The following is an 11,987-nucleotide window of genomic DNA, read 5'->3' as shown; positions in this document are numbered from 1 at the left end:
AAGATAATGGTGATGAAATTATTTGGAAAAGGATAGTGAGAACAGCAGCACAACTGGAAGAACGTAATTGATGTCACTGAATTGTACATGTAGAAATTTTTGAAATGGTGTATCTTTGGCTATGTATATTTTCACCAAAAAAGAAAAAAGGTCCTCCAAGATCAAGAAGGGAGAGTGTTGACATGTGGGTTTGTTAAACAATGTCATGAAACAATATGCATACTGACTGTGTAATGAGAAACTATTTGTTCTATAAACCTTCACTTAAAGTACAATAAAAAAAAAAATTAAAAAAAACTTGCTATTTCTAATACTTGTTATTTGTCTTACAGCTCATTTCGACAACCTCATAGAAGCTTAGATTGAAGTATCCATTGGATAATAAATAATAGGAAAAATGGTTATAATTTTTAGAATTTCTAATGACTGAACAATGATTTATAACAAGAATTTTTCATTCATTTCAAATAATATTTGTTATCCCAGGTTCTCTGCAGCTCTGTGGTTATCATCATCAGCGCCAGACTGGAACCTTCCTGTAATCCTGCTCTAGATCAGTGCTGTGCAATAGAAATATAATGCAAGCCACAAGTGTAATTTTAAATTTTCTAGTAGCCACATTAAAAAGAGTAATAAGAAATGGGTAACATTAATTTCAATAGTAAATTTTATTTAACACTAAATATAAAAACTATTATCAACATGTAATCAACATAAAAATACAAATGAGGTATTTTACAATATTTGAAAGTGGAGTCTCTCTGTAGTGCAAACAGTTAACATGCCTCACTACTAACCAAAAGGTTGGAGGTTTGAGCTCACCCAGAAGAGCCTTGGAAGAAAGGCCTGGTGATCTACTTTTGGAAAAAAAAAATCAATCATTGAAAACCCTATGGAGCAGTTCTAGTCTGACACACATGGGGTTGCCATGCGTCGGAGTTGACTCAATGTCAACTAGAAAATTTTAAACTTGAAGCACATAATTCAGATGCTAAGTTTTCAATGGTTAAAGTGAAATGCAGTCCTACCAAAACAATAAAGTTATGTTTAAGGAGAAAATATTTTATACTGCTTAAGTTTTTATGTTTACATTTAAATTAGTTTAAATGAAATAAAATTGCATATTCAGTTCACTAGTCCCCATTTCAGGTACTCAATATTCACATGTGGCTTGTAGCGACTATACTGGACAGTACAGCTCTAGAGCATTCTGTATAGTCTCACACAATGGTATGATTAACCTAATTGCCAAAGTCCCTTATTATGAGATTCTTGCACCAATAAGGTGGGCCCAAGGCAGAATATAGGGTGTATTTAGGAATAAAGATTTACTTTAAGAACATAGGCTTGATGTGATTAGATATTTCAACTGCTTTAAGAAAAAAAGCTAATGTTGAGTCACTGAAGTACTTAAAACTTAGAAAAATTCAATTGCAAACCAACTAATAAATAAACAGTTTTCATTTATTTTTATTTATCAAGAACTGCAGCTATTTAAAGAAATGGTATAAAAATTTAAAATTCAGTTGTTATATATAATTATATGCAATTTTAGGAAGTGGGGCCCACAAATTGTAAATGGTTTACCCACTGCCATTGAGTCAATTCTGACTTATAGCAACACTGTAGGACATAACAGAACTGCCCCATAGGGTTTCCAAGGCTGTAAACCTTTAGGCAGCAGACTGCAACATCTTTCTCCTGCGGAGTGGCTGGTGGGTTTGAACTGCCAACCTTTTGGTTAGCAGCTGAGCGCTTAACTACTGTGCCAACAGGGCTCCTTGTAAATGGTTTAGATTTTCTTAAAGTGATAATAAGTAAGGAACATTTAATCTTACCTTCATCATGCCATAAATCTTATTGTTCTTTATTAGGTTGAAAGACCATAAATAAACCTTTAATATGCCCACATTTTATCACTGACATTTATGATATGTTTTTGTATATTTTGACCAAGTACCAAGGTAGAAGGAAAAAGCTCCCTTGTATTTTCAACTATAATTAATGCTGACATGTATATGTATAGATCACAAAATCTTGTGTAAACATACTTCTTTGGGGTCACAAGAATGTTTTAAATAAATGTACCAAGACATCCTACCTACAGTGCCATTTTGAACAAAATCGTAACATAAAATGGACCAGCTGAACCCATATTTTATTAACATTTAAATATCCACTATGCGACAATAGTCCCTACCATAAGCTTGAACTCTAAACAATTGTTTAATATATGAATTACATTTTAAGGTGCTGAAATTTGGCTAAAAAGGCTGAAAACCAAATGGATAACACTTTATGGGTGAGTTTTTAAACAAAGATTTTCATGAAATATTTTATAATAACCACGTTTGGAGTTAAACAAGACAATAATATTCTCTTCTAGATGTGCATTATGGAACTCAGCTTTAGTTGCATGGCATACAAATGCCAAAGTTCATCAGTGAGCCGAAGAGAGTGTTCAATTAACCGAATAATTTTTGGGGGGACCTGGGCTGTAATGATTAAACGTTCAGTCATATCCCTTTGCATCATCAACCTTTCCCTCACCTTGGAATATGACAAGCATCATGTTGCATGAGGAATTCATTTGTTACAAACACAAGTAGTGTGCAAGTAGCAGATGGGGGTTGCTATTTCCTTCAATATGCAAAGCTTATGTACGCCTCAAGAAATGGTTGAATTATGACCATGTTGAAAAGGGAGTACAAACAAACTAATCATCCCCCACATGAGTCTCGGAAGACAAGCAAATATTATTTAGTCTTGGTACAAAAGATAGAACTGAGAGAATTTCCTCATTTGCAAAGTATGGATTGGAGCTCTGATGATTCTCAAACTACCTACTCCAACTGATTCTGGACCTTAATGTAACTCCTTTCTGATGGGCTCTTTTCGTAAGTTAAGAATGGCAAGACCTTGGGAAGAAATCGCTATTAAAAACGTCTGCCGGCTCTCAAATTAAGCCACAGCAAGACTGGTTCTCTGTACTGCACAGTTAACTTTATACTTGCAAGATCTTCAGTTACCCAGTTATTGGGAGGCTTGACAGCACCTTCATTCCTAAATGTTTTTCCAATAACTTTTACATAAATGGTGTGGTAAATCATCTACATCAGATAACAAGACCTCTTTCTTTTTTTCTAATGCAGTAAAGGGGTGGTGGGGGTGGGGAAGCATGTATCCAATCATTTCGTGGATCTTTTGAGATGAGTTGAGAACAGCAAGCTGTCACCTGTGGCCAGTACAGAAAGACGCAATACTGTTGTCAGAATCAACAATAACATGTGTTTCTGTTATGGAACACATGCTCAGAGGAGAAAAAAAAAAAAAAAAAAAAAAGGCCTAGATTTATCTTCCTTGGAACTATAAGGCTTTGAACCTCTTTGGACGAATACTCTGTATTAAATACCCAAGCCTCTGCTTTCTAGGTTGAACATAAATCCAAACTATAGCAGACATCTCGGGAGAGAAAGAGAGGTGATCTAAATGAGGAAAGATGGGGCAGCGCTTGCTTTGAAGTACCACCAAGGCTTACTGAAATAGTTTGACCGTGCAAATCTTAATTGCCATTTCCAATTTGGGCTTACTCAACTTAGCCAGAGAAAGGAAGATATTTTGGGAAGGTTGCTAAAATTTATTGAGACATACCTTGTTTCAGGTACAATGCCAGGGCTCTACATAAATAATTTTATTCATCTTGACAATTCATCAGGTTTCTATTAACAGACTCAAGGAAGTAGAGTGACTTTCCTAAGGCCTCATAGTGGGAGCCAGGGGGAGCCAGGCTGAAGCCCAGATAATCTGTCCCTCCTTGGGATCCTGCCTTGGACCTTCCTCTGTGCCACCTGCCTATGCCAGAGGTTTTCAACACTGGCTTCACTACAGAATCGTTACTTGTAGAGATTTTAAAGCACAGCACCAGGGCCCCAACCCCATCAACTCATTGCCGTTGACTTGATTCTGACTCATAGTGACCCTATAGAACAGAGTAGAACTGCCTGATAGGGTTTCCAAGACTGTAATCTATATGGAAGCAGACTGTCACTTCTTTCTCCTTTGGAGTGGCAGGTGGATTTGAACCTCTGACCTTTCCTTTCGGTTAGCAGCTGAGCACTTTTAACCACTGCGCCACCAGGGCTCCTTGGCCCCACCCCAGACCTCTCAATCCTGACATTTGGGGTGGAGTCTTAGCAAGTATATATTTTTAAAGTCACACCAATAATGATTCTGTTGTATACTCAGGGTTGAGAATCATTAATCAATGGAATGATTTAATTTAAATCAATAAAAGTAGAATAGGCTGTTGTTGTGTGCTGTTGAGTCGATTCCGACTCATAGTGAACCTGCAGGACAGAGGGGAACAGCCCTATAGGGTTTCTTAAGCTCTGATCTTTATGGGAGCAGATGTCCAGGTTGTTTCTCCCTCGGAGTGGCTGCTGGGTTTGAACCGCCTACCTTTCGGTTAGCACCAAGCGCTTTAACCATTGCACCACCATGGCTCCTTAGATTAGGCAACAAAGATTAAAAATTACAATTAATTTTTAAGACCTAGGCTGATAAGAGATTACAACAGTATTAACTTTATACTATCTAAAGCACTGCTTCTCAAACTTTACTGTGCATGTGGAACACCTGAGAATTTTGTTAACGCAAATTCTGACTCAGTAGTTCTGGAGTGTGGCCTGAGTCTGTTTTTAATAGCCTCCCAGGTGATGCTGATGCTCCTGATCAGCAAAACACACTTTGCATAACAAGGACCTGGGACCAAGAGCTCAAGTTGGGGGTTGAAAATATCTATTGAATGACCAAAGGATAAATGCTTTCAAGAGCTTTCCTATTGCTTTCCAGAGCCCTAGCTGTGATCACCTTCAAAAATAACTTTAAAGGCAGAGTTCTGATAACTGTGGCTGCTCATACACTTTCATTCATTCCTTGTTTCTCTCTACACAGCCATGCCAGGTTGCTGAGGATGACAGAAGTTGTGCTGTAACAGGTATTTGGGTGTCGGTAATATCTAAAGTCACTAGGCGGTGCAAACAGTGAGCTTGACTACTAGTGGAAAGGTTGCTGGTTTGAAACTACCCAGAGGTGCCTCAGAAGATAGGCCTGGTGATCTGCATCTGAAAGATCACAGCCTTGAAAACTCTATGGAGCAGTTCTACTCTGAACACATGGCATCACCATGAGTTGGAATCGACTCAACGGCAACTAACAACAACAATAGCTAATAGCCTCAATTTAAAAAAATTAATTCAGATGAAGCTCATAGTGTATTCTTTCCTCCAGGACAAAATTAGGTTCTTTGCATAGAAAGGAAAAATGATTGGCCAAGGTTACCTAGCGGGTCTCAGGCAGATTTTTGCTGAGGAAGAGACTCTTCTTTCCTCCTCATTGGACTCATCATGCTGTCTTTAAAATTAAAAGAACTCAGTAGAATTTCATTCTAATGATCACTGCTATCTGGACTTCTCTGAAACAAGTGGCTTGATTAAAAAATGGCACTAGTCCTATCCTGTAATTTTTTGGATAGAAATTTATACGGAAAGTTTAAAAAAACAGATCAAAGCCTCTAGGGAATTTGCAGACTGAAATATGAAAAGAGTGATCTGAAGAGGGAAACCTGTCTCAAGTCAGTGTAAACCCTTACATCTAGCACAAGTTGAACAGTGATAAAAAAAATCATTTCAATTTATTATTTGTGCCTATATTTTTTCAAGATACTCACTGCCATGCTTCCTTGTGGGAGTTTTGCTGGCTGATCTTTATAAGGCATCTTCTTAACTTCAAAGGACACCAGGGATGCCAGAGCATAGGGGTCATTTTTTCTCTGAAAGCAAAAATATTTTACTTAAACATATTCCATATAAAGCTTTTTTAAAAGTTATGCTGGCATCCACCCAATTGTTTTCCATTTCAAAAGCAACATTTCCTTCTTCCTTTTTTTCTTTTACTTCTTTTTTTCCTTTTGTCCGTCTGTCCATCCATCCATCCATCCATCCATCCATTTACCCCTTTCCTATTTCTAAAGAGAATCTGCCATATTAATAAAAGACTTGCGTACAATAAGGTTACAACAACAAAAGCTGTTGCCGTTGAGTGGATTCTGACAGCAACCCTATAGAGCAGACTAGAACCGCCCCATAGGGTTTCCAAGGCTATAAGTCTTTTCAGAAGCAGACTGCCACATCTTTCTCCTGTGGAGTGGCCAGTGGGTTTAAACCACTGGCCTTTCAGTTAGCAGCTGAGCACTTAACCATTGTGGCACCAGGGCTCCTTAAGGTTACAATAGAAATAGAAAATAAAGAGTCATGAAAATAGAGGGCACAAGGGCTTACAAAGTTACTGCTAGTGAGGAACAAAGGCAAGACATAGTGGACTACATATGTTTTGCTATCTGATAGAGGGAAATACGCCAGCTTTTAGGAGAGAGATTGACACTGAGCTATAAAGAAATTTATCACATTTGAACTACACAGAAGAGCTAGTATAGAGCTTCTCAATCTTGGCACTACTGACATTTTGGATTGGATAAGTTATTGTTGTGGGGGTCAGTTCTGTGCATTGAAGGATGTGAAACAGCATCCTTGGCCTCCACCCACTAGATGTCAGTAGTACCCCTTCCCCAGCTGTGACAACCAAAATGTCTCTAGTCATTGTCAAATGTCCCCTGGGCGGCAAAATCGCCCTGGTTAAGAATCACTGACGTAGTGCCATCCATTATTTTTGGCAGAACTTTCTAGCAAAAATCCACTGTTTATTGGTTCTCATGTTAACTGTTGATTAAAATCAAAGGTGAAATACTGAAGAGTAACTCAGGGAAAGTGATTTTGAAAACATAAGCTTCTGTAGCTTCCCTCCATTTAACTTGAGACAAGGATTAGATCTACCTAGTGATGTGCTATGTTGCCCTGGTGGCACAGTGGTTAAGAGCTCAGCTGCTAACCAAAAGGTCGGCAGTTCAAATTCACCAGTCGCTCCTTGGAAACCTGTGGGGCAGCTCAATTCTGCCCTTCAGGGTTGCTATGAGTCAGAACTGACTCGATAGCCACAGGTTTGGTTTGGTTTAGTGGTGTGCTGTAGTCGGTTCAGACTAGCTCTTGAAGGCTGACTGTTAAAAATTTCAGGAATTTTGAGTGCTTGCTGTTAAACAGTCACTATTAAGAAATAATTATATAAAGTTAAAATTGTAAATTATATTTTAAAAAGATAATAGATGCTTAAAACTCAACACTTCTTATTTTATTACATTTTACTATTATTTAGGCTTTTGATGCTATTTATGTCTATTTTATTTATAAGGAAAAATACCACATTGGTGTATTCCTGGGTATCTCTTCCCAGCTCGGGATTCAGTGACATCATGTTGGTAGCTTGGAATTAGCCAAGGTGCAAGCATTTACACCACAGAAATCAGCAAATGCTACACACCAAGAAACCAAACTTGTTGCCGTTGAGTTGGGTTTTCAAGGCTGTGATCTTTCAGAAGTAGATTGCCAGGCCTTTCTTCCAAGGTAACTCTGGGTGGACTCAAACCTCCAGTCTCTTGGTTAGCAGCTAAGTCTGTTAACCTTTGCACCATCCAGGGACTCCTGATTGTTGTTAGTTGCCAAAGGTTTAATTCTTTCAATGATGGAACTGGACCCCCTCCCCCATCAACTAGATTCGGAAGTGCAGGAAAGTTGAAAGAGAAGGTGAGGATATAAAACGAGGGCTGCAGTTGATGATAAGGGATATTGACACCCTCTCACCATCACTATCTAATGTAGTTATGCAAACTGACACAGTCTGGGGCCTGAACAAATTAGGTGGTAGACAGATAGCCTATAAACAATGCAACTCATAAGCCAATCTGTTTTTATTTTAAACTTATTCCCCCAAAATAAGGTCTCTTGCACCTTTCTCAATAGAAAGATGCACTTTTTCATTTTTTCTAAAATGCTATGGGCCATGCGGACTATCAGGCTATGATCAACTAGGTTGGCATTAAAGATACACTAGCTTTGTGGCTGTAGGTCACAGGCATGGCACAGGTAAGTATTTAATTCATGAAAAACAATTATGGACAGAGTGATGTTACTGAGTGCAATGTTCAAAGCTGAATGCTTTCAGCTGTTTACATGACAACTCTATTAGTCTTATGTGAAAAAAAAATCTCCTGTTCCAAACAGTAATCTCCTCATGTAGTAGCAATCACTGCCATATTGTAGGCAAGTTAGGATTGAAAAACCAGCCAGCGCTAATATCCCTTGGCAAAACTGTGGACCTTCAATTTGCCCCACCTTGCTATTAAGTCTCAGAAGAGGCCCTGGTCCTCTGTTATTACTACATCATTTAAACTGTGGTTTGCAGCCCACTGGCTGCCTCTGTTATATACTTCTACACAACAATTAGCTTATGGTTGTGGTACTAATAAAGGTTACAGAGTTGGTAACAAATGGAGAGTGAGGCTTTTTAGTTGGTGAAATACCTAGTGTGTCTGGCATCTGCAAGAGCCCTCCCACGCCCACGTTCCGGCTGCCTAATTTCTTCTCAGTGATTATTTTTAACTGCATATCCATTTTATGTAGCCCACGTTTAAACAGTCACCATTTACCAGAAGCAAAGCCTTATGAAATGACAAAACCAAAGCAATGATGGGTAAAACTTTAAGCGGTAAGGGAAGTTTCTGTTCCAAGCAACAATCACAAAATAGGGGATCATCTAGGATTAACCTAAATAAAATCTTTCTCTGATTAGTTTGTATGTTCACCAGGTGGACAGGCACAAATAATGCAGCAAGTCACATCAACCAGTAATTGTAAACTTTCAAGCCTGGATTGTTGTTGGTGGTGGTTGCTGTCAAGTCGATTCTGACTTATGGCGACCCTACGTGTTACAGAGTAGAACTGCTCCACAGGGTTTTCTTGGCTGTAATTTATACGGAAGCAGATCGCTGGGTAGGTCTGAATCTCCAACCTTTAGGTTAGCAGTCGAGCGCAACCTATTTACACCATGTAGGGACCTCTAACCTGGATTGTTGTTGCTGTTGTTGGGTGCTGTTCAATCAGTTCTGACTTATAGTGACTCCATGTGACAGAGCAGAACTGCCACATAGGTTTTCTTGGCTGTAATCTTTACAGATGTAGACTGCCAGCTCATTCTCCTGTGGAGCTGCTGAGTGGATTCAAACCGCCAACCTTTTGGTTAGCAGCTGAGCACAAACCTTGTACCACCAGGCCTCCTTAGCCTGAATTAGGATGGCAGAAAATGTTCACCTCTTTCTGGGTTGCGTGACAAAGCTATTAAAAGATTCCCAATATAGAAATCAGGGGTGGAAAGGAGGAGTGTGCTGACTTAGTATAGGGAGAGCAATTAGGGTCACATAACAATGTATGTATAAATTTTTGTATGAGAGACTAACTTGAATTGTAAAGTTTCACTTAAAGTACAACAATAAAAAAAGAAAAGAAAAAAAGATTCCCAATATATAGTATGTTCTTTGAGAGAGCTCACAAAGAATCACTCCCCTTTGGCATTTGGCTTCCAAGTCTGGAATGAGCACAAACTGTGGAAGTATAGAAAATTGGAATATGGCTTTGGGTAAACACAAAGACTTATGCCATTCTCCTCTGCATCTCTGGAAGTAGACTTTTGCCCTGGAAGGACTTCAGAATGTTGCTGCAGATTGTTCTGATCTGCTCTGTTGTTGGTGTTGTTGTTAGTTGCTGTAGAGTCAGCCCCTAACTCATGGTGACCCCATGCATAATGGGAACAGACTGTTGTGATCAATACAGTTTTCATTGGCTGATTTTCAGAAGTAGATCGCCAGGCCTTTCTTCCTAGTCCATCTTAGTCTAGAAGCTCTGCTGAAACCTGTTCAGCATCATAGCAACACAGAAGCCTCCACTTACAGATCTGTGGTGGCCGTGCATGAGGTGCACTGGTCAGGAATCGAACCCCAGTCTCCAGCATGGAAGGCAAGAATCTTACCACTGAACCACTAATGCCCCAGATCTGACTCAACTCATGCTAAATATTTCTTGTTTGGAAAGTCTTCTGATTACTATTGACTTCTTCAGGAAACACTGGTTCTTCTTAGGGATGCAATTTTCACTCTACTGGCCTACTGCTGAAATAGAATATTATGCATAGATCTCAAACATGTAGTCAAAAATATAATGATTTTTCCCTTGACTGCAGTGTTGTAATGATGTTAGTCCTGCTTCACTGAAAAGTTTTTCTCCCTCATTTCAGTAGGATGTGATGCTCAAAGTACTAGGAGGAATGTATGGTCATGATATGTGGGCTAGGGAATTTATTTTAAGTCTCTTCTCCCACAACTCTTAGATAAGAAGTAACAGCCAAAAAGCAGAGGAACCATTGGCAAGAGGGGCCATCATCAAAAATGCAAGTGGTTCGCTCATTCTTTTGACAATTCAATTAAAAAACTGTATAGTTAGGAAAATTGAAACTCTAGTGAGGTCTATGTTACTTAGCAGAAGTAGAATACAATTTGAAAAGGCCAATTACTATTTTTAAATTTATGACATTTTTAAGGTATTAAAATGACAAAATTTTTCTTGTTGTTCAGTCTTTGAAGAAACTATAGAGGTAATAAATTTTTGCTAAGATTTTGCCTTTTCAGGTGGAAAATGATACCGTAATAAAGCAAAAGTGGCCTCTATCTTACTTTATGAAGAGATACAATGAATTTCATAAACCTAGTAACAAAACACAATCCAGGTTGATATCCATAGATATGATAATTAACTAAAAGATCTGTTCCTGCAATTTTGAAGGAAATCTATGTTCTAGAGCAGTGTTCAATAGAATTTTCTGCCATGATGAAAATGCTCTATATCTGTTCTGTCCAATATGTTCTATATCTCCACTAGTCCCCATGTAGCTATTACTATTGTATTGGGCAGTGCAATTCTAGAGTTATGTTTTCTTCACTGGAATCTGAAATAGCATGGTATACAATTTATATATCTCAGCAGAAGTTATAAAGCCTATGTGGTCTTTTAAAAATCACTATGTAGTGGTTATAGTACAGTAATCTATAACATAGGGGTTACAGTTGGGCAATGTGCAGTATAGTGATTATGGTATGAAATCTGTAGCAGGCAGTTATAGTATAAAATCAAACCCATTGGTGTTGAGCTGATTCTGACTCATGGCAACCCCAGGTGTTACAGAGTAGAACTGCTCTATAGGATTTTCTTGGCTGTAACCTTTACAGAAGCAGATTGCCAGGTCTTTCTCCCACGAAGCTTCTGGGTGGGTTTGAACCACCAACCTTTCAGTTAGCAGCTGAACAATTAACTGTTTATGCCACCAGGGCTCCTTAGTTACAGTCTCAATCATTATTTCAGTAGTATAATACAGTAATATACATAAGACAAGAGCTCCAGCCACTTCTCGTAGCTACGTGACCGTGGGCAAGCCACTTAATCTCAGTTTACTAATCTGTAAAATGCAGTTGATAATAATAGTACATCTTCCACAGGATTGCTGTAACAATTAAATGAGTAACTCACGTAGAAAGCATATTTCATGGTGCCTCGCCATAGGGTAATCGCTCAAAAGAAACTTGGTTATTTGCAGACAGACAGACCTCTTTGAAAAGGCTGGCTAGCTATTCTTTAAGTTTAGAGAACCATTTAGATGTGGTCTGCTCAAAGTCAACCAAAGTGTCAACACAATATGAAAGTAGGCTATTAATAAAGTATACGGAGTTACTGCTGATCTAAACTAAGTAGAATAAACATTAACAATTTAGAAGAGGTTCCATTTGAGCTGCCTATAGAATCAGCGGATTTCTAGGGTTGAAAGGGGCCCTTAGCCCCATCTCTTCATTTTGTAAATGAGGAAACACTGCCATCAAAGTTAAGTGCCTTGATCATAGCCAAGCAGGAATGGAACCAGGAGCCCCTGTCGCCTGACCCGGCTCCCACCCAGGCTTTACACTGAAGGCAGAGAAAACAGATTTAAATCAGGGCCAA

General features: G+C 38.7%; 1 protein-coding gene across 1 annotated transcript in view; it reads right to left on the bottom strand.

Annotated features, from left to right (window-relative positions):
* Positions 1 to 11,987, bottom strand: part of ITGA8 (integrin subunit alpha 8) — a 225,592-nt gene that overhangs the window by 9,000 nt on the left and 204,605 nt on the right. Inside the window, exon 28 of the mRNA XM_004379662.2 lies at positions 5,729 to 5,830. Within this exon, the coding sequence (XP_004379719.1) occupies positions 5,729 to 5,830 (102 nt within the window). The remainder of the gene's footprint in view (positions 1 to 5,728; positions 5,831 to 11,987) is intronic.

The sequence above is a fragment of the Trichechus manatus genome, unplaced genomic scaffold, assembly GCF_000243295.1.
Source record: "Trichechus manatus latirostris isolate Lorelei unplaced genomic scaffold, TriManLat1.0 scaffold00067, whole genome shotgun sequence".
NCBI lineage: Eukaryota > Metazoa > Chordata > Mammalia > Sirenia > Trichechidae > Trichechus > Trichechus manatus.
This window is presented reverse-complemented; position numbering and strand designations above follow the sequence as displayed.